Genomic DNA, 22,272 nt, shown 5'->3' on the forward strand with positions numbered 1-22,272 from the left:
TATTTTATAAAGCAGTTAGTAAAATGCCGCCACTATTTTTTTTTAATTCTTTAAGATTTACAAGAAGCTAGATATATCTTGAGCCCAGGCTGAACAATTTAATGATTTTGCAAGACCCTGTCTCAGAGCAAAAATTCAAAAAGAGATGGGATGTAGCCCAGTCGTAAGCCCTGGGTTTAATCCCTAGTACTGAAAAAAAACAAAGGAACAAACAAACAAAAAAGGGAAGGAATCTCATAGCTTCACATAAAATCAGTGTTTGATAAAATTTTATTGAATGTCAAAAGACATAATTTTGAACTGAAAAGAGAAGACATTGGGTTTTAACTTTATGCTGTTTGCAGTGGTGTTCAGATTTTTAAGAATCTGTTTCACATTAATTATTTATTCTTACCTTTGAAGCATCCTAGTATGGTTGAATACATTCAGATTATTTGGACAAATCAGTAACTTGAAGCAAAATGAAATAAGCAAGGTATTTACCTCCCAGTAATTAATAGTTGAGAAAGTAGAGATTAGAAGCATCACACAAGAAACATTTAATGTTGCTTTGCAAAGGTATATTTCTGTTTCATTTTTATTCTCTTTAACTTTATATTGTAGTAGCAGAAGTATTGTCACATTGAATTTACAAGCTTTACTTGGGGTTCCATGATATATAAGGGCACCTGAATTATAATTCTTCTGGATTCTTTAATTACAGGAAAAGAATCTGAATGCTTAGTAAGTACTTAGTGTCTAGACTCACTTTCAATCCAATGTAAGAAACTAGGGCTTTTTGGTTGTGTTTTTCTTTTACTTTTAAATTTTTATAGCTTGATTCTGATGTTGTTGACCTTCCTATCCCTTTTGTAAAACTTTTGTGCCAAACTTCTTAGAGTTCATTTAATTTAGGAAGATGATTTCAAAACATTAGAAGTTTTCCTATTCTTTCACTAATATTTTAGGAAAAGAAATGACTGATAAAATAAATATAATGTAAAATAATAGCTCTTATGATGTCGAAACATTATACTCTTTTCACACTCTTTGCAAAAATGTCACATTGCAAATAACAAAAGATAATGGAATGTACGTAGGCACTCATCTTCCTGACATTACACGAAAGATAGAATTTTTCTTTGAGCCGATGACATTTTGCAGGCTACAACTGAATGGATGGTTGGGAATAATAATGTGTATCCCCAGGATGGTGAAAATGTGACATGGCTTGGACTGTACAGGTATATTTTAAAAGAATTTGGGAAAATTGACTTTCCAGCATTTTTTCTCAAATATGGATTGCTTCATTCTCTTTCAAATGACCTTGGAGATATCACAAACAGTATATAGAGAAGTTAAAAATAAATTAATTACTTAATATTTTATTTATCCTTCAAAACAAATATGTTCATAGGTTTTTTCTTTATGAAATATCATGAGCCTCCATTTTTACCAAAGATAAGTATTGAATATTGAGGTCATGTATGATTACATTAGAGCCAAATGCCTATTGCTCTCAGCAGTTAGTGGGAGCAACGTAAAGTCCATAAATAACTAAAACATAAAGTATGAGATTTTTAAATATAAATAAGGGAAATAAGGCTTAATGATCTCAGTAAGTGCTCAGTAAGTGGTTGGTATTGTCATTAGTAACATTAATGAAACATGCATGAATGCATGACTGATTTACTTATGTAAAGGGTGAATTAATTTTTTCTTACAAAGTTTCCACCAATCTTGATTGGTGAGAGCAAAGAAAATGCAAAAACCAATAAAATAGATTTTAACACATACCTGTAGTCTCATCCCCATTGAAGCTATTATTCTTCAGCTTGCCATAGCACATTTTGCACTATTTTGTAGAAGTGAAAACTAAAAATAATAGAGGTCACAGGAATTACTCAAGGCTACAGAACAGGAAACTAGATTTGAGTTTTACATTAAAGTATATTTACTTCCAAGGTTAATGTACTTTCTCCTCAGAGTATGTGTTCTTTTTCCATTCTATTCTGTTCTATTGAAGAATTTGTATCTGAGTTCAACCTATAGACGAGCCAAATATTTAATTATAGATACCTAGAAGTATTTTCTAAGAAAAGATATTAGACATGAAAAATCAATGGATACATGAGAATGCAGTGCTTATTAGAAATAGCATGTGGGGTGTCTCTAACACCCCAAACTTGGGAAGTTTGTTCATTATTGTCTAAATGTGGAGCTGTAGACAATGTTTGCTTGCTAGTTTATTTATTTTGAGGTACTTGAAATTGAATTTAGGATCTTTATACTGGGCTAAACCCAAGCCTTTTTCTTCATTTTTAATTTAGAGACAGAGTCTCACTAAATTGCCTAGTTTGAATTTGTGATCTTCTTGCTTCAGGCTGCCAGAATGCCAGGATTATAAGTGTGCACCATCTTGCCTAACTTTTAGACAGTTTTGATTGTCACACCAGAGAAGGAAAAAATCATTTGCTACTCTCCGGTGTGTGGATGTCAGAAATATAGTTGAGTATATAAAGCACAGAACAACCATCTAAGTGATTAACCAACCCAATATGCTAATGGCCCTGAGGTTGAGAAACTTGATGAAGATAATTGGGATGTTGCTCATCTTTATTGTTGTATCAAAATATATAAAAGGGAGAAACACCATAAAGGTAAAGAAATTATTTTGTCTCGAGGTTTTTATGGCCAGTGGCTCCAGTGCTCTGGGATCAATAGCAGGGGGACGATCATGGTGCACAGCTATGACAGAGCAAAACATTTCAGCCCAAGAGGCTGGAAGGTTGAGAACAAGAGAGGCCTCAGATGCAGCTCTGTCCCAGGGTGAAGGCTGGAAGCTCCCTGGAGACCTACTGGCAGAAGTCTATATTGAAAAGTGAATTTTTTTTCTGTAAATCTGTATAACTTGTACCCTTTCCCTGCTTTTTTTTTTTCTTTTCTCCTTAAATAAAATTAAAAAAAAAAAAAAAAAAAAAAAAAAAAGAAAAGTGAATGCACTTGGAGGCTCATCTGTGTAGCTGACACAGTGAAGACAGACACTGCGGAGAAGCCAGCACAGGCACCTGGACAGGGAAGCCTCCCACTTACACTCTTTGTCCCAACTGGGCCTAGTGGGTGGTGTCACTCACAGTCCCCTCAGTGTCCTGACCCACATGTGAGCATCTCTAAAGGACGCTCACAGACAGACAAGAAGTATACTTAAGCAGTTGTCCAAGCCTGTCTTAATCCAGTGATGCTGACAATCAGAATTCATTGTCATAATGGGAATCCATTACTGTTACTGTTTTAAATAAGAAAATGAATGGCACTTTTACACTTGCAATTTTCACAAAAGGTAGAGGAACATTAGAGGTGAGATATGACTAGAACTACTTAAAATATTATTTTAATAAACCTCTAAGGAGACAAGAGCAGTGACCATGAGATAAGAAAACACAGAAATTTTCCAGGTACAGTAGCCCATGCCATGCCAACATTCAGAGGGAGGCTGGGACAGGACTTCTGTGAATGTGGGCCCAGCGTGGGCCACAAAACAAGAGATTAGGCAACACAGTGAGAGAAGAGAAGAAGAAGAAAACAAAGGAGGGAAAGGAATGAAATGAGGGAGAAGAGGAAGAACGAGAGGCCAGGTAAAGGAAGAGGAGGGAGACAAGATGGTTACATCTACTGTCTATGTGAAGCTGAAATTCTAGCTTGTGTCTGGAATACAAGTTTTTCTTTCACTGACCATGTTACTGATGGTGCGGATCTGGTAGCTGTCCACACAACTGCACAAAGGCAGCAGTAGGAGCAGAGGACATAGGGAAAGCTTGTGAGTCAAGAGAAAGTAGGGAAGAGAGGTATGGGCAGAACCACTGCACACTGATTTTGGAAATCCCTACATTTATTTTCAAGAAAGAGAAGAAGTGTCTAACAAAGATGAAAAATTCAATGAATAGCCTCTGACTGGAATAATCATTTAGCTGGCAAAAGAAATTGAAGATGACAGAAAAAGTGAAAGTGAGAGTCAACAGTGTGCTCTTGAGAAGACAGAGGCCAGAGCTGGGCATGGTGGCCTGTTATTCTGGCACCCTGGGAGGATGACGCAGGAGGATCTCAAACTCAAACCCAGTCTGGACAATATGGAATTTTTGCAAAACTCTGTCTTGAAAGAAAGGAAGAGGAAAGAGAGAAAGAAAAAAGAAAGAAAGAAAGAAAGAAAGAAAGAAAGAAAGAAAGAAAGAAAGAGAAAGAAAGAAAGAAAGAAAGAAAGAAAGAAAAGAAAAGAAAAGAAAAGAAAAGAAAGAAAGAAAGGATAGGAATGTATTTCGGTGGGAAGACCCTGGGTTCAATCTTTAGTTTTACAATAAATAAATAAGTAAAGGAAGGAAGGAAAGTATGGTCTTATAAGAGAGGTATCCATGTATAAAATACCAACACAAAGAGAGATTTGTTAATTTTTAATTTTTTTTAATTTTAAAAAGAATGAAACCAAACAGAATAAAGCCAATTAGAACAGAACAATGAAAGTGATACAAGACTCAAATCAAGACAACAGAAAACCTGCAATAACTACCACAATGTCTCTTTTTTCTTCAAAATAGCTGTCCATACTATCATAAATAATAAAATAAAACAAAACAAGACAGAATAAAACCAAACCTAACAAAACAATGAATATGATACAAGAATTCAAAATAAGATAATAGAAAATTAACAATGGTCATTGCCTTCCCTTCTTAGATGTTTCCTTCTTTATCACTTTCAGAATAATTATTGTACATTTTGGTTCCAACTAACTCCTTCAACTTTTTTATGCTAGGGAGATAACACGATATTCTCTCTTATGATTCTAAACCATTTCACCCATGAGCATGAACTAAAGTGCACCTGAAAGATTCCATTGCTTGCTTCCCACAGACAGCCAGCTCAGGCCAGGAGAATCAGACAAGCATGCCCCTGTGTGCCTGCCACCACAGGGAGGGTCCCCAGGGAGCCACACAGGCCGGAGAAGCAGCAGCTCCACCTCTACACACCCATGGCTCTCAGGGAAGCCTCAGTGTAACTTCAAGGGTTTGGCAAAGCCTGCTCATGCCCCACTGCCTTTCCTGGGGTCAGAGAAATCCAAGTGTCTGATCCATTCCCCTCAACCACAGAGGGGCAGCCAATGCAAAACCATCCAGAACCCCACAACAGGCTTGTCAGTAGGAACCCAGGAAACCACGAAGAACAAGTCTTGGAAATACAGAATCAGAATTAACTGGAAGTAACACACTTGAAAGATAGCAACTGACATAAAGAAACAACATGAAGTTGTAAATGTAATCAGATCAGAAATAATATCTCAGATTATAGAGGATATTACAAACATAATGAAATAATTGCTTGAGCATATCTAAAGAAGACATAGGTAAAACAAAAAGAGCGTAGGAAAATTATGGAAATCTTGAATGAGTGATTCAAAAAGATAACCAGGACATTAAAAACCACATTTGTAACTGGTAAACCACTTGAAAGAGACTGAGAATAGACTCATATCTTGGAGACGAGATTACAGCTATTGATCATGGAAGGAACGATCTCTTAAAAATAACAAGGAACCAGGAAATAATTCAACTGCTGCAAGAGGACACAGAGAAAAATGATTTAAGAATGATAGGTGTCAGGGAAAAAGCATGGATGAGTACAAATGACATGAAAAGCTTATTTAGAGAAATTATAGCAGAAAGCTTCCCAAACATGGAAACAGGACCTGGTAATCAGATAAGAGAAGCACAGAGAACTTCAACTAGCTGTAACCAAAATAAATCTACATCCACAGATATAATAATCAAGATCCCAGAAATTCAGCATGAGAACATAATATTAAAGGCTTTTAGAGAAAAGAAACAGGTCACCTATAAAGGAAAACCATCAGAATCATGTCAGAGGCAGACTTCTCAACAAACTATTAAATCAAAAGAGTTTGAAGTGTTTCAGATACTGAAAGAAAATAACTTCCAACTCAGATTGATGTATCCTATTGTTTTATTTTGAATTTCAAAATTGATGGAAAAATAAGATAATTTCATGACAAAGAACCATTGAAGGAATTCATGACCACTAAATCAATCCTACAAAAAGTGCTGAAGAATATCTGCAAAGAGATAATGACCATGATTCCAGGAATAGCAGCAGAGGGGGATTGCCAAACAGGGTAGGCAATTGAATGGAGGGGAAAAGTCAGGGATCAAAAACAAGAGGAGAACACAGCAGAGTTGAGACAGTGCAGGTCAGTTGTAACCATTAATGTAGATGACTTCAAGTCACCAATTTAAAAAAAAAAAAACAGCAAAGGGACAGTGGATCAAGAAACAAGATCTATCAGCATATTGTATACAAGAAACACATTTAACTTAAAAGGAAGTTCACAGACTAAAAATCAAAGGAGAAAAAATAATGTTCTATGTCACAGGAAACCAGAAAAAAGCAGAGATAGCTTGCCAATCAGCCACAGAAAGATATGGTATTTTTATACAGTAAAAGCTACTCAGCTATAAATAAGAATAATCTTAAAGTTTTATAGGTAAATGGATTCACAAAAGGAGATTAAAGCAGGAGAATCATTGCTTTCGGCCTTTTGGTTAAAATAAAGTGTAAGCAGGAAAATGAAGAATTTGTCTAGCCTGGATAATTTAAGATCTTCTCTGAAAATATTTTTTTAAAATTAAAATAAATAGAAGTGGACCTGAGTAAGGAGAGGCCCTGGATTTATACCTAACAGTACAACAAAAAAGCAGAATGCAGGGATAGTCACCGTTTATTTAACGGTGTGAAGGTGCACAGCCAGAGTGAGATGCAGGCTGCAGTCATGGAGATGAAAAGGGTCTAAGTGGGTGTCATACTCACATTAGAAGGGCTGTAGTCAGATGCCTGTGTCTTGAGATAAAAACGATAAGTCAAAGATGGTGACGTTTTTGAGAGGAAGAAGGAAAAGTTGAGAAATGTTCCAAATAGGGTGACCCTTTCTTATCCAGAAAACTTCTACTTTTCCCTTATCCACTCACAGAGAGCTAAGCACATCTTCTGAGTAAATCAGGCTAAAACGTTTACGATAAGGAATTGGAAAAATACAGCACGAAGAAAAGTCAAACCCTTCTGCAATTTGTGTTATGTATCTACTGCTTCAAATCTCTAACTTAAGTCAGGAGAGAGAAAGACCATGGGGTGAACCTGTAAGGCTGAGGTATGCAGCCTGGTGATAGTGACAAGAGTATTTTTCTGTCTTGTGCGAGGCAGGAAGTTCAATCCTCAAAATTTCGGGGAAAAAATTTAAAAGGAGAAAAAAATGTATATAAATACAGATTTCTTTGTCAACTCAAAGAATGGTTTGTATTCTAGGTAGAACTTGAAAATTTGCATCTTTGAAAAACTTGCCAGGTCATTCTAGGAAATAAATTATGAGAAATAACAGATTCTAACTTATTCCTCATTTTATAGATAGATCAAGATAAATTTCTGGCCTGAAGTTCAAAGTGTGTTAGAACTAGAATCAGCTGAACTGACTCACACAACAAAGACTTCAGTAGACATCCTGAATGTGTTCTTCAGTGGTCAGACCAGGTGGGACTTAGCCAATCTGTGATGTATCCACGTAGGTCACAGAATCGAGCACACTTTGTAATCGTTAAAGCCATTCTGAAAACATGAACACGTGGTCAGATTTGGCACTTACGTATATGATGCAGCTGTGTTGAGTGCTAAGATTATCTCACACCTCTTTCTCATCCTTAGAGCCATTTTGGTGTGTGTTAAAACTGTTTCTTATTTTTCTTTTCTCAAAGCTTTTCTCTCTAGGGACTAGATGTCACATGAAGAGAGAAAGGATGTGTCTAACCTCCAGGACTTCGCTACTAATAGGAAATCTCTGAAATAACATCCTCAAGGTCAAATGGCCCATGCTTATTGTCTTCTTTACCTTCCAGGAGAATATGTTGTTATGACTACTCACTTCCACTTGAAGAGAAAGATTGGCTATTTTGTGATTCAAACTTACCTGCCATGCATAATGACAGTTATTCTCTCCCAAGTCTCCTTTTGGCTCAACAGAGAATCTGTACCTGCAAGAACTGTCTTTGGTGAGTGTCAGTCGAGATATTCATTCAAAGGTCTGTGTCACTGCAGAAAGAATGAAAAATATCACACTACTTTCAAATCTGAAGTTACTGCAATAGAAAGGCTCAAGGAATTGCCACTGTTATTAGTGCAGGGTAAAACAAAATATTGTCTTTAAATGACAAGCAAGCTGTGTTTGTGCATGTGAATGGATAGGATTAATGAACATTTGGTTTCATATTTTTGGGATAACAAAGCAGCAGTGGAAGTAAGCATAGTAAGTATCATGGCAGATTAAAAACTCAAACACAGAAACCTTTTAAAATATATACTTATTGTACATAACATATTGCAGTATGTTTTTGAGAATCTTAGAAAATATCATTAAATTTTTACACATATAAAAAGTTTCCACAGGTAGGGAAGTTATCCAGGATCACATCTGTAGAGGGATACTTCCCTTTACTTACACCTTTGAAGAACTAAAAATACATTTTATATAAGTATTTTAAGTGACTTAAACATTCAAGTTAAGGCAATTTAATAGAGAGCTATTTAAAAGGAAACAATCTTTCCTAATGGAAAAACCGACCTCCTCATTTATTATTTTGGAGTTTACTTTTCGTAGAAAGGGCTATTTCTGACTCTGTCCCTGTATACCCTCTTCATCTTACTTTTCAGACTGGGGAAAACACAGAATTTCACTACAATAAAAGTATAGCTTTACTCATTCAATGAATTTCTGTTTGAAACCTACTATGAGCCACTACTATACCCTAGAACAGAGGGCAGTGGTTACCTGCACATAGACCACTCCCTTCACGAAGGTTATATTTTAGAACCTGAAATTTGAATAATTGCATCTGTTATAAAGAATATTTACTGCCTTTTTTATACTAGGCACTGTTCAATGTAATTCACCTGTATTATTTAACAATAAAACATCTTACATACTGCTATTAGCACCATTTTGTAAATGCAAAAGTAAAGAAACATGAGATGAACTAGACTGCTCAAGGTTGGAAAAAGCCCTCAAGTTTACAACCTGAAGTGAGGTTTATTCAGATGTAGAAATTCCTGTAAATATCCTCCTTCAAATGCAAAGTCTAAAAAAACCTGCTGTGTGTGTGTGGGGGGGGGATAAGCAAAATACTGCTACAAGTGTACAGAGAAATGTTTTTTTGTTTATTGTTTATTTTCCCTGAACTTAATAAATGATTCCAGGTTGGAGACCACTAAATTTGTGCTCTGACAATATCCTAAGCACACAGCTAAATTAAGTTGCAAAATGATTTTCAGTTGCAGAGCAAAAGAATTCATTTCAAATCCATTTTTCTCCGCGACCATTTGTCAATATTAACAAGCACTGAAGCCATTAAAGACTGACCCCTTGAGAGGGTGTATATTCCAATAGAGTATATTTCTTTACTCAGCAAGAAATAAAAAGCAAAGAGGAACATAGTGTGTCTATATTACATGTATTTTTCCTTGACTTTATTTTGGAAGAGTGCAGCACTATAGTGAAAATCAAAATTTTTAAGCTTAGTTTTTTTTCCTCTTGCTCTAACATTCCTTACCTTTTCTGTTTGGAAAGTCTCCAAAACATTTCAGAAGGCTTTAGAAGTCAAAAACATTGCTCTGAACATTTTCAACCACCTCAAATCTCAATAGACTCATGACCTTTTGGTGAACGTATATCTGTAAACTGCTGTGGCAGCTATTTCTGTATATCAAGTTGTATGTTTCTAATGCTTAAGTTTGATAAAATTGCAAATACAATTTTCCTAGACCTTCAGCCTTTCAACATTTATTTAGTACACATGTTTCCATTCCTTGTAGCCTGAACTCAGCACATTCTTCTGAACTCTATAGAACTCTGAGAGGATCAGTGGTATTTAAAATATACTAAAAGAAAAAAGAAAACTGATCAAACAGAAGTTGTACTCCATAACAGTTTATTAAGAGGAAAGCAGAGTACAGCAAAGTTGAAATCCATTTCATGATTTTAAATACCATATTTTTTATTTTCCCATGATCTTTTTTATTTATAGACTGTGTTGTCATATAACTGCTACTAAGCTTTAGAATCAGTGTCACTGTGGGCTGGCTGCATCGCTTTGGCCAGTTTATTTTTTCTTTCTGATCTTCAAGTGCCTTTCAAGTGACAGTACAAGAAAAGTGAAGTAGTATTGTTTAAAGAGTTGAATGAAATACATATATATATATACTTAATATTTTGAACTTAGTTGCACAACATACTTAGTTTCCTTCCTGTTTGGTGTGCAAAACCACTCCCAGCAATATGCTCTTAACTTACGAATTCATTCAGTCTGAGAAAACCCATTGTCAAATGGCTTCTAACAGCTGGCTATAGAAACCAAAATGTTGGGGCTGGGGATTTAGCTCAGCGGCATAAGCGCCTTCTTTGCAAGCAGGCAGTCGTGGGTTTGATCCCTGGTACCTATAAAAAGGAAGGAGACACACACACACACAAAAAGAAACCAAAATGTTTAAAAAGCAGAGTTCACTGTCATAGAAATTTATCCAGAAGGACACTGAAATTTTCAGTAATGGTGGACATCAGTTTAGCTCTTTGTAACTCTCAGGCTAAGTAGTAAATCAGACATATCCAGCCTGCTGCCTGTCGACCACAAGTAACCCTATAGAGCTCTCCATGCAGCCTCACAAGGTAACAGACTTTTAACATCATGAAATGATTTTAGTAGCGGTTTTGTGAGTGAATTGCACGGTGCTCCAGCACAGATTATGGAGGCAACCACAGAATGCTGCGTGGGGCGGGGGGGAGGGGGGGTGCAGTCAGACCGTCCAACGAATTCAAACCCAAGTGTAATGGACGTGACGTTGCACTTATGCAACAAGTAGAATACAGCCAAGACCAATAACTGTATTTCAACCGAGGTATGTGGTCCTGTGAAGACAGGTGTTTATTTTTATTAAGCAGACATTCAAGTTTTCTTAGGTAATTATTAATCTTGAGTTGTGTCACTGTATGAAAAGTATGTGATGCTGAAATAAGTTAAAGTATATCCTAACATATCTAACAGGGCCCAAAATATGTTCTCTTCACTTAAGAAGCCAAAGCAAGCAAAAGGATGGACACTCTTGTATTAAACATGTTACTATATTCTTATTTAATACGTACACTCACTCTCTGAGATAGACTTAATAAAATCAGTTAGCAAGGAAAAATGTTTAACAAATAAAAAGTAAACTAGAGAATCACAGTTGTGAAGTAATTTTGCCAAGGTCATTCAGCATTGTAGAACTGAGATTTAAGCAGGGTTGCTCTGTTCCCCAAACACTGGCTTTTACTTACTTTGCTACTCTAGTTAATATTGATATGTAAATTTGGGGCAGTTTTCCAACTAATATTCCTTAAACTCTTTGCTAATTATATAATAAAGATATTGACCCAGAATTTCTGTAACCTCTGCAAAGCTCCTAAATGGATTTATTTCCTACAACCTTGAATATATATATATATATATATATATATATATATATATATATATAATAAAAAGTCTCATAGTGTTCTTTTTCATCATATCATTTCCTAATATAGTTACAGTTACCTTGAAATTCGTGGAAAACAAGCTTGGTTCATTGAAAACGACATGGTTGGTTTAAAGCAACCTATAAAACTTAACCGCCCATCAACTGGGATCCTACTGATTTCCTAAAATTAACCAGAAGAAAGAACTGCAGATTGGAGATTTAGACTTGTGTAATGAGAATACCTTGCACAGTAATACATAATTTATAATTGTTGCAATACTTTTGTACAGTTTTACAAGTTTTCCTCTAAATAATCATATAAGTAATCGGACAAAAAAAATCCATCTCTGAGTATTTCAGCACTGATGTGTAGACAGTAAAGAGAACGAAGAATAATTCTCATATAAAGACTAAGGTCCCTGCCAATAAACTCACTTACCTCAGGCCACAAAGCTAATAAATGGGAAGGATACAGGCTAGGATTATTTTCATGGCATGTGTGGCAGATCTCTCTGACTCGGTAACTGTGAATTGTTTAGTAAACATTTGCAAATAAGTTCAAAGGAATCGATAGCAGTACACTGACTACTACCCTATAATACATGTCCTAGGTTAACATTAATAGTATTGATTTGTTAATATCATTTTTCATTTATTGACTCAATTACTGAAATTACTGAAAAAGAACAGACTCGAAAAGTGTTTTGACTTTGACTAAAGGTCATTTTAATTAGCAGGGTTGACATTGCAGAGCAAGGAAGGAGAAGGAGGATTTGTTAAATTTAAAAAAATTGTGGACATTTGAATCTGACAATCTCACACACACACACACATCAGTTTCATGACTTCAAGTGGGTGCTAGTTTAGAAATAGAACAAAATGGTACAAAAGAAGAATTAATGACATGGAAAGTGATCATCCTAAAATTGTTTATTTAGTTATTAATTATCCTGAAGTCACTGAGTTTCTGGTTTCTCCATTTGGAACACAAAATATTACACAAGGCTGAGGATGTAGACATTTCTTGCAGTTGACAGGCAGTGGCAATTTATGATTTTTTGACTGCAAGAATTGAATACAAAGAGGAGGGTCATTTCCTATCTCATCTGACATACCCATTTTCAAAAGTTCATGATCTTACTAATATCTTTCCAAAAGTAGAGCAGTTTATCTCTCCAGTTTATCCTCCCTTATATGGTCATACTATGAATCACAAACTACAGTGGGGTTAATTTAGGACTCACCCCAAACCAAAGTGAGATAATGAAAAACCACATTTCGTGCATGATGCTATTCATTTGCCTTTGCTCAAGTAATCTGACTTCTGCTGATGAAACTTCACAGAAGGAACCCATGTATTTACTTAATCTCGTTACTTACAGGAGTGACAACTGTGCTGACCATGACAACTTTAAGTATAAGTGCCAGAAATTCCCTTCCCAAGGTGGCTTATGCAACAGCTATGGATTGGTTCATTGCAGTGTGCTATGCTTTTGTGTTCTCTGCTTTGATTGAGTTTGCCACAGTAAACTATTTCACCAAGAGGGGTTATGCATGGGATGGCAAAAGCGTCGTCCCAGAAAAGGTAAGTACTTTAACAGTGTTCATCATGTATCACAATATGTCTCTTTAAAACTTCAAGATGGAATATTTGGGATCTAGGAAATTAGATAAACCTTTAGTTTAGATTTAAAAAAAAGGGGAGCAATGAGAACTCTTTTCTTGTGTTTTCTTCTACCGTAAATAATTAAGTGTAACTACAATTTTGTTACTGTTGAAAGAATAGGTTGTGTGGGTAAATAAATATGCAGGTAGAGTGAAATGGTTACAAGAGATGTGGTCTCTGTTGACATAAGAACACTTTAACAAATCTGAATTTGAAACAAACAAGTTTACCTGACTGGGTTACTTTGCAAGTCCATTATAAGGTTTTTATCTTTAAAACTATTATCCTTTGGTTGTTTTCTGAGACTGATCACTTTGATCATAAATTTATTACTAAAATACTTTAATTGAATTGAGGTACAAAATGACCTGTGCCTAATTTTCTATAAAGTCAAAGGATGTTTCTTCCCTGATAGATATCTGCACAATTCAATATGCTCAAAAGAATAGGAACTATTCTCCTAGAACTGTACTGAACTCCTGAAATATAGTATAAATCACATATATGAGCTATATATGCAGTTTAAAATTTTCTAGTAGTGTCATGTAAAATAAATAAATAAATTTGTTTAATGTATTTTTCTAGTATATGAAAACATATTCACATTATAGCATGTAATTCATATAAAACATTATTAAGGCAGGATATTAATTATATTTTTTTCATAGTAAGTCTTTAAAATCTTTTGTATACAATTTTACATACAATACATATGATTTTACATACAACATATTGTATATACAATGTAGCTTATATCAAAACTACCACATTTCACATGCACAGTATGCACGCATTGCCAGGGGCAGTTGTAATTGTCAGTGACAGTTGTAATTGACCTGCATAGCTCTAAATATGATCATTTTTTCAAACTGTGCATATGGAAGAAACTCGGAGAAAAGCTATAGTTGTCAGTTATCCCAGACTACACTGCTGAGTAGCTGACACTGAACAAGGGTCTAAAGCACGGTTCCCTGAAAAACACTGCTTTGTTACTTACCCACTTAAAAGGTAAGAAGCAGCAGCAAATGATACTTGCCATAGCAATGTATTGATGCAAAACAGAGCACCTCAAAACTTAGCCTCAAATAACAAATACTTGCTCAGGAGTCTGAACTGGGGGCTGCAAGCAAGTTGGTAGCTTTCTGTTGGAGTGACCTGAGCTTGCTCACATGACTGCAGTCAGCTGAAATTGGGGGGATCCATGGTGGCCTCTTTCACATATCTGGGGCCTCTCACTGTAAGTGGGTTCAGTCAGTTCGAGAGTCTTCTCCAGCTTCTTCTGACAAGGGCACATATCCACAATGTCAGTCTGAGGCTGTGAAGCCTTTTGAGCTAAGTATCCAAGATTTGCACAATATCACTCTGCTGGCATCATATTTAATTTATATTCTAGTGAGAAACCAGACTCCACCTCTTGATCATTAAGGATGTAAAATACTGTTTGCATTTTTAATTTATCTCCATAAGATGGTCATAAGTTACATTTCTCGGCTTCTGAAATGAAGCACTCATTTGGGTTCCAAAGCGAGGGCCATTTTTCTCAGCATAGTGTAATTTTCTTCTTACAGTTTACTAAACAAACTGCTTTACTATTTTCTTCCACAGCCAAAGAAAGTAAAAGATCCTCTCATTAAGAAAAACAACACTTATGCTCCAACAGCCACCAGCTATACCCCTAATTTGGCCAGGGGTGACCCCGGTTTAGCCACCATTGCTAAAAGTGCAACAATTGAACCAAAAGAAGTCAAGCCTGAAACAAAACCACCAGAGCCCAAGAAAACTTTTAACAGTGTCAGCAAAATTGACCGACTGTCAAGAATAGCCTTCCCGTTGCTATTTGGAATCTTTAACTTGGTCTACTGGGCAACGTATTTAAACAGAGAGCCTCAGCTAAAAGCCCCCACACCACACCAATAGGTTCTTTCAGTCACATTCTGTTGTCCAGTCCTCTGCACTGGGAATTGCTTGCTGTTCTCAACGCAGTAGTTCCCGTCTTATTTATAGCCTCTGTCTTAAAGAATCTGAAGGTTTCCTTATTTCCATAATTCATAAAAGAAGAAGAAACCCCTGTCTGGCAGTCCAGAGCAGAGCAGAGTATGCAGTTTGGAGACAGGATTCTGATAGAGGAAGCAAGAGAGCAGAATGGTGTCTGAAGGAGACAGACAGACAGACGAGGGAGGAAAGAAGGGAAGAGAAGATCCAAAGATATGAGGAAACGTAGAAGAAAACTAGAGTTTAATAGAACACCTAGGTCATTTGTAGATATATATTCCAAATATTCTAAAAAAGATACTGTATATGTCAAAATATTTTTGTGTGAAGGTGTTTAAAAGAATAAATTATAAATGTTTAATGAAGAAAATTTATATAAATCTATGTCTTTATTGCACAAACTATGGTGTGCTTTGTTTTTGCTTTGTTTTTTAGACTGATGTATAGCTTTAATGTTTTGTTTCCAAAGCTAAAAAAAATTACCATTCTTATTCTTTCCCTTTTAAAGAAATCCCCAAAGCATTATTTTGTTGTTAAATGCTTTTAAAATTCATGGACGTTTCATAAGCAAAGATGCAGTTGTTCACTGCAGAACACATTTAATCCAATAGAGAGAAGTGCTTTAAATAGGCTATTTTGCTATCGTTTAAGCTTTTACCACTAAAATTTACAAACAATCATCTTAACAGAGATGCTCATCCAAAAAGAAGCTAAAAATAAATAAATTGATTAATTAAATAATTTTAAAGAGAGTCTCTTTTCTATCCCATTTCCAAATAGCACATTGGTTAAACAATCATTCGATTCTTATGAAGATGTTTTAGAGGGGCAAAAATATTTTGCAAGCTTTAGAATTGCTGAATGTATTCTTTTATATGACTACATTAAAAGCTTTAGACTGAAATTTATGACTAGCAAACAAAAATAGAATATATAAATTATATATGTAAATATTAAGCATGAGATTGTACATTTTTTACTTTTTTAAAAGTTATGTTCTTAAAATATTGTGTAGGAATCACCACTCTTAGCTGTTAGAAAGCTGTTAAATGCTACAGAAATACACTTAAAGTCTGCATTTAAGAACAGAACAGCCTGCAGGAAGCAGATGGAACTTGAAATTTAGGGATATGAAGCCCACTTAAATACAGACAGTCCACAATTTTAAATTGTCTGGTGTTCAATAGTACATCAGTTGCTATCTGCTCATGTCCTGTCGTACCACACTTTCGTATTTTAGGTTAATGTAATATAGAAAGAAAATGAGAAGCATTAGTTGGAAATACAAACTCAACTATATAATATTGCTATATTTGCTGATACCAACTATTTCAATAAGTGCTGTACCATATGTAGCATTCAATATAAAATACATGAAAGAATGTACAGAAAATAGCTTTTATTGAGTAATATTATTACATTTCATTTATATTGTAGCAATATATTTGTAGGTATTCTATGTAAGGGCTTTAAATAAAAGAGGTCCATTAATACTCCCTATAAAATTCTAGTCTGTTTCATTACTTCCCAGAGGTTTTAGAGATAAATATTTATGAAGAAGGTATTTTTGAAGTCTCCTTTGTCTGATAGATTTTCACAAATATCTAAATTTAGTGTTCAGAATCAACATGTCATGGTCTAAACACATTTATAACACTATGGCATAAACTTTTAGCCTAATTGCCAAATAAAACAGTTGGGATACATATCTGAGTTTTAAGCAATGTTTTTCTCCAAAAGCTGCTGTCCAATGATGTAAGGAAATACCCTGTGTTTTACTAAACCAACTCTGGTTTTCATTTTAAATGTGCTTCATTGTTTGATTTGGTCCTGCCTAAATTTCACGAACTAGACCCATAAGGCTCTACCAAGGACATTTCATCCTTTGGCATCATGTGTAGATACATGTATAGAAATAAAATAAATTATGGATCTAACTTCTTTGTTGTTTGTTTATCTTGTTATTTTTCAACGTTAACCTAATGTGTTTATTAAGAGTATTTTATCTTTCAGACTTCTCATGGCAAGTTTTGTTCTGTATTTTTCTCATTAGACGTGAATATTTCTTACTAGTCTGCTTTCTGCTATGCAAGGACTGCATTCCTATCATTTCTTAGTTTGTTAGTATGTGTGGGTAATATTCTATTGTATAAATTGATTGCACAGTTACTGAAGACAAATTATCCTATGTAGCTTTTCTACAGTGCTTTGCTAAACCATGTACTATTAGTTAAGTCTTCCTTGAAAATAATGATACACTCTTATAGAGGACAGGTCCTGTTTACTCCCAGGAATTTTTTTTAAGATGACACTGAATGTTTATTGCACCTTAGTGCAGTGAAGTGGCAATAAAACTTAACACGAGTCAAGGTTGTTTATGGCAGATGCATGTATTGCTTTACAGAGTTTAGCAAAAGCTCTTAATTTTATGTCATACTGTATTCTATTACAATAATAAAGCTAATGTTATTCAATAATAATGTGGAATGTCTGACTGTCTTTTCGTTATCCAGAAGTCCATCCAATAACTTGTTTTAACATCTCTACCAAGGAAGCACCGAAAATTACTGAATACTAGCAAGAATCTTGGCCACTCAGATTTTTTGAAGATAATTAAAAATTTGACCCTAAACTAAGATTTTGAAAGAACTGTTTAAGCTACAGAAATTTATTAGACACCTGGTAATAGATATTACGAATAGCACTTCAAAAATTTGCAAACTCAATCAGAGACACTGGTTCAAGTTGTCCTCTGGGTGGAACTTGCACGTTGTGGTTTTAAAAGCTGTCCAGGTGTCCCAGTGGTGTCAAGGTGGAGAATTATTGCCTGACATTGTTTATAATTAGAACTGTGTATCAAATTGCTCACTATTCACATAGTTAGGAAAATCAAAGTTTTTGTAATCAAATGAAATACAAGAGAAACACCATTTCGATAAGAGGCATAAAACTATATCCATCTTCTATGGATAAGACCTCTTGTGGCAAAATCTTTGTCAATAATTACACCAATAAAGCAAGCTGTATTTTAGCTTATTTAATATGTAACTTTCTAAAATATAATTAAGAATAAGAAAAATTAATCATGTTAAGTCCTTTAACGAAATGACTCATTCAATCCAGATGAAATTGCCCATGTAAACCAGCTACATCTACATAATCACTGATTTCCGGGTGATCCTAAAAAAGAATGTAGTAAATAAGGATTACATGTGTATCTAATCAAATCTATGTCAAGGCTCACCAAATAATTATCAAAGGAATCAGATTGAAAAGGAGCTTGGCATTATTGCCAACCGTCTGTTTGAAATTCACTGTACCAGTAAGTTAATAACTTTTTATTAGAGTTTTCTAAAATCTGTCCTGATCTTATAGCCAACAAAAGATAAGATCTCACTTGATAATGTTATATTCACAATTTACTTAAATTAGTTAATTTTAAATGTTGATTTGTTTAGCTACACAAAATTCTACTAGCATTTTCTGATAGAGGGTGGGGATGAGATTTTTTTTTTTTTTTTTGAGATAGAGTCTCACTATGTAGTTTGGGCTGTCTTTAAACTCACCATCTAACCTGGGCTGATCTTGTAGCAATCATATTGCTTTAGCTTTCCATCTGCTAGGATTATAAGACTGAGCCAACCAACCCATCAATCAATAAAATAAATTATGCCAGGCAAAATACATGATTCTGGAAGAAAGAAGCAAAAAACACCAGATACAGGAAAACAAATACCAAACAATGTCATTTATATGTAGAATCTAAGAATAATGATCTTTTATAAGTTGAGAGGCAAATACTGGAGATTGGAGACATGTAGGCTGAATGAATACAAACTTTCAATTAGACAAAAGGAATAAACTTAAGAGATCTATTATACAACATGGTGAGTACAGTTAAAAAAGTACTCATGAAAGTTTCTAAGTGTAGATTTTAAGTGTTATCACCACAAAAAGAGAAATATATAAGGAGATACACATAAAAAATAAGCTCATTCTACAATAAGTCATTCTACAATGTATATGTATTTCAAAACAACATATTACACATGATATGCATGTTTCATCAATTAAAAATAAATTCTTACAACAATAGAATAAAATATTCAAAACAAATCAAAATATGTAAAATATCAAAGGAATTAAAATGACACACTACAAATATGTAGCCCACAAGAGATAATAAAACAAAAATAGAAAAACTATAAGATGCAAGACTTATAGAAAATAAATAACATTGCCTCATATCACATACACAAGTAAGTTAAATGATCAGTAAACGTGTAAAACATCAAAGGCAATCATATGGAAAAAGTCTTGATGATTTTGTTTTAAATCAACAGTTCTGGCACACCCTGAATGAAGATCAAAAAGAGAATGATTGTGATGTTATACTTCATCAAAGTTAAAAACTTTTATCCTTCAAAAGTCATCATTAAAACAATGAAGAAAAATTAAAATTCATATTCACATTCTATAAGAACATGTAGAAATCATATCTAATAATGTACATGTGTATTAGAATATATTAAAGAACTTATAGAACTACATATGATGACTGACAACCCATTTTAAAATAAGCTAAGTACTTTGATAGCTAAAAGTGGTCAGTAACAATTAAACAATGCTCAAAAGCATCAGTTCTTAGCAAAAATATCAAATTCAAGCTACAACCATATAGCAGATTATACCTGCAGAAAGATTCTAATCAAATATAGAGCATCAAATATATTAAGTAGTTGGAGAAATTGGTACCCATACATAGTTCACATGAAAGTAAAATGGTACAACTACCTTTCAAAGTACTTTGGCAGTTTCTTAAAGTTAAACATAAACTTATCAAAAGTCTCAAGTGTTCCACTAGCTTCCAGGGAGGGAAAAAGGTATAAACTCTCATATAAAACTTTATGTAAATGAAATTAGATTATTCAGAAACACTCAAATATTTATAAGCTGATGATTGCAAGGAAAATATCCATAACAAAAGAACACCAGGCAGACAGAAGCTGCATGGATGAACCTCAAAAACATTATGTAAGTGAGCCAAACACAGAAGATCACATATTGAATAGTTTCATTCACATGTAACATCCTGAACAGCTAAAGAAAAATGTTACATACGAAGCTGGAAGTCAAAGTATGGACTGTTGTTTGTTTTTTTCAGTCCTAGAGAGGAAACCCAGGGGTACTCTACTACTGATTTATATCCCCAATACATTTTAAATTTCTTTTATTTTGCAATGGTGTCTACTAAATTGTTCAGGCATACCTGGAACTTGAATCCTCCTCAATGAACATTACAAGTAGATGGAATCACCTCATGATTAAAATATGTTGCTTCTATGCTTTGTAAATTATGCTGCATTAAAAGCCATAAAAGATAATGATAGCTAATGGGAAGAACTGTCGTGAAGTACCATTGATATTAAATGTGTACAAGAGTATCTAGCATACTGCCTGTCCTCCTGATTCTCTTACAAAACTGAATTCTCTTAAGATGGAACCTTTATTCCCATATGGCAATAAGTACACTGATACCTCAGGAGTCAAACTCAATTCACTCCAAATTTTTGGTCAAAAACCAAAAAAGTTTGGGAACTGAACATATTTTTCCCGCCATGAAATTAATAACTGGTTTGGGGGCCCATTTAATAATTCTAGAGCTTTCAGGTTTTTCAGGTCAGATAGATTTTTTTTTTTTTTTTTTTTTTTTTTTAGTTTGACCACCAAGCAAATTACGAACACCAAGTAGATTTTTTGAACTTTGCTGTTTGAGTGGGAGGTTTGAGTTTGGAACCATTCAATAGCCAAGGAATTACTGTAGTTGTAATTGAGTCTACACACAGAAAATAAAATGGGGGTGGGAGGGTCGGCCACACTGTAAAATAAAATAGAGGTGACATTTTATTTTCTGTACTTGAAAGTAAGGCTAAGGGTCAACACTGACCAACATATGTAAATAATCTATTTCATATGCATAAGCCAGGTGACTCCCTAAAACATGAGGGGAGAGAGTTAGCCATTCTCTTCATCTATCGTGTGCATAGTTCTGAGATTGACCAGTGATAGTGCATGAAGGGAGAAGAATTCATTACTGGAGTATCCTGGAAGACCATAGAACAGTGCTTCTTGACTTTAAGCATGCTGTAGAGTTGCACAGAAGGGCTTGTTAAACCACAGATTGTGGCACTTTACTTCAGCATTTCCAATTCAACAAATCTGGGATGGTGTCCACAGATTTGCATTTTTACCCAGTTCTTGGATCATGCTGTTCAATCATGTGCCAAGTTCTGCGAGATCTATATGAAATATCAACATTCTACAGGCTATACTTACAAGAATTTAAGGTAACAACCCATGTGAAGGAGAGAACAGGGAATATTGAGCATTCAAACAGTAGAGTATGATCTCATTAGAGACAATGTACACATTTCACAATTGACAAAGAGCTCAAACATTTTTAAAAATAGATCTTGGAGAATTTGTTTTATTCAATATAGTGTGATTAATAAATTTGACCCACACATGGAAAAGTAAGTACAAGTCAGATAAAGGAATATAATTCACCAAAATTGTTAAAGGAGGTTTTTATCCTTACATGCCAAAATTAAAATATTTTTAAAAATTGAATTGCTTCATCCCTAAAAGAGAAAATTCAAATTCAGACACCATTAGTAAGACTGTACTCTCTTTTCCACACCATAGCATAGAAATTTATAGGTCACCCAGTGACTCTTGCTCCTTCTATTTGTGGCTATATCTACCTGGACCATTAGTTCCAGTTTTAGCTGAATTTTGAGCAGGAAAATGTCTGTGGATTTTATAATTCTTAAATATTTTTATGATCTTGAAAGATGCAGTATAGATTATGCTCTGCTGTGGCCCAGTTTGCGATAGTGAAGGTTGTGAAACCATTGGGATAAATATAACTAGAATTTCTGGCATCACAATTATTTTAGAGAAAGGGAAAAAGTCAGTGTGAAGACCTTGAGTTCAATGCCCTGTACTACGAAACAAATATCAAAAGTAGATTTCAGGTT

General features: G+C 34.6%; 1 protein-coding gene across 3 annotated transcripts in view; it reads left to right on the forward strand.

Moving 5' to 3' along the window:
• Gabra1 (gamma-aminobutyric acid type A receptor subunit alpha1) overlaps window positions 1-17,712 on the forward strand; it is a 56,162-nt gene extending 38,450 nt beyond the window's left edge. For all 3 annotated transcript variants that reach the window (XM_005005155.4, XM_005005154.4, XM_003473351.5), the window contains 3 exons: window positions 7,929-8,081; window positions 12,957-13,159; window positions 14,846-17,712. In XM_005005155.4, the coding sequence (XP_005005212.1) occupies window positions 7,929-8,081; window positions 12,957-13,159; window positions 14,846-15,157 (668 nt within the window). In that variant the 3' untranslated portion in view covers window positions 15,158-17,712. The remainder of the gene's footprint in view (window positions 1-7,928; window positions 8,082-12,956; window positions 13,160-14,845) is intronic.
• Window positions 17,713-22,272: the final 4,560 nt, after the last annotated feature.

Source organism: Cavia porcellus, unplaced genomic scaffold (assembly GCF_034190915.1).
Source record: "Cavia porcellus strain 051 isolate PalLab524CR breed Dunkin Hartley unplaced genomic scaffold, mCavPor4.1 scaffold_19, whole genome shotgun sequence".
NCBI classification, from domain to species: domain Eukaryota; kingdom Metazoa; phylum Chordata; class Mammalia; order Rodentia; family Caviidae; genus Cavia; species Cavia porcellus.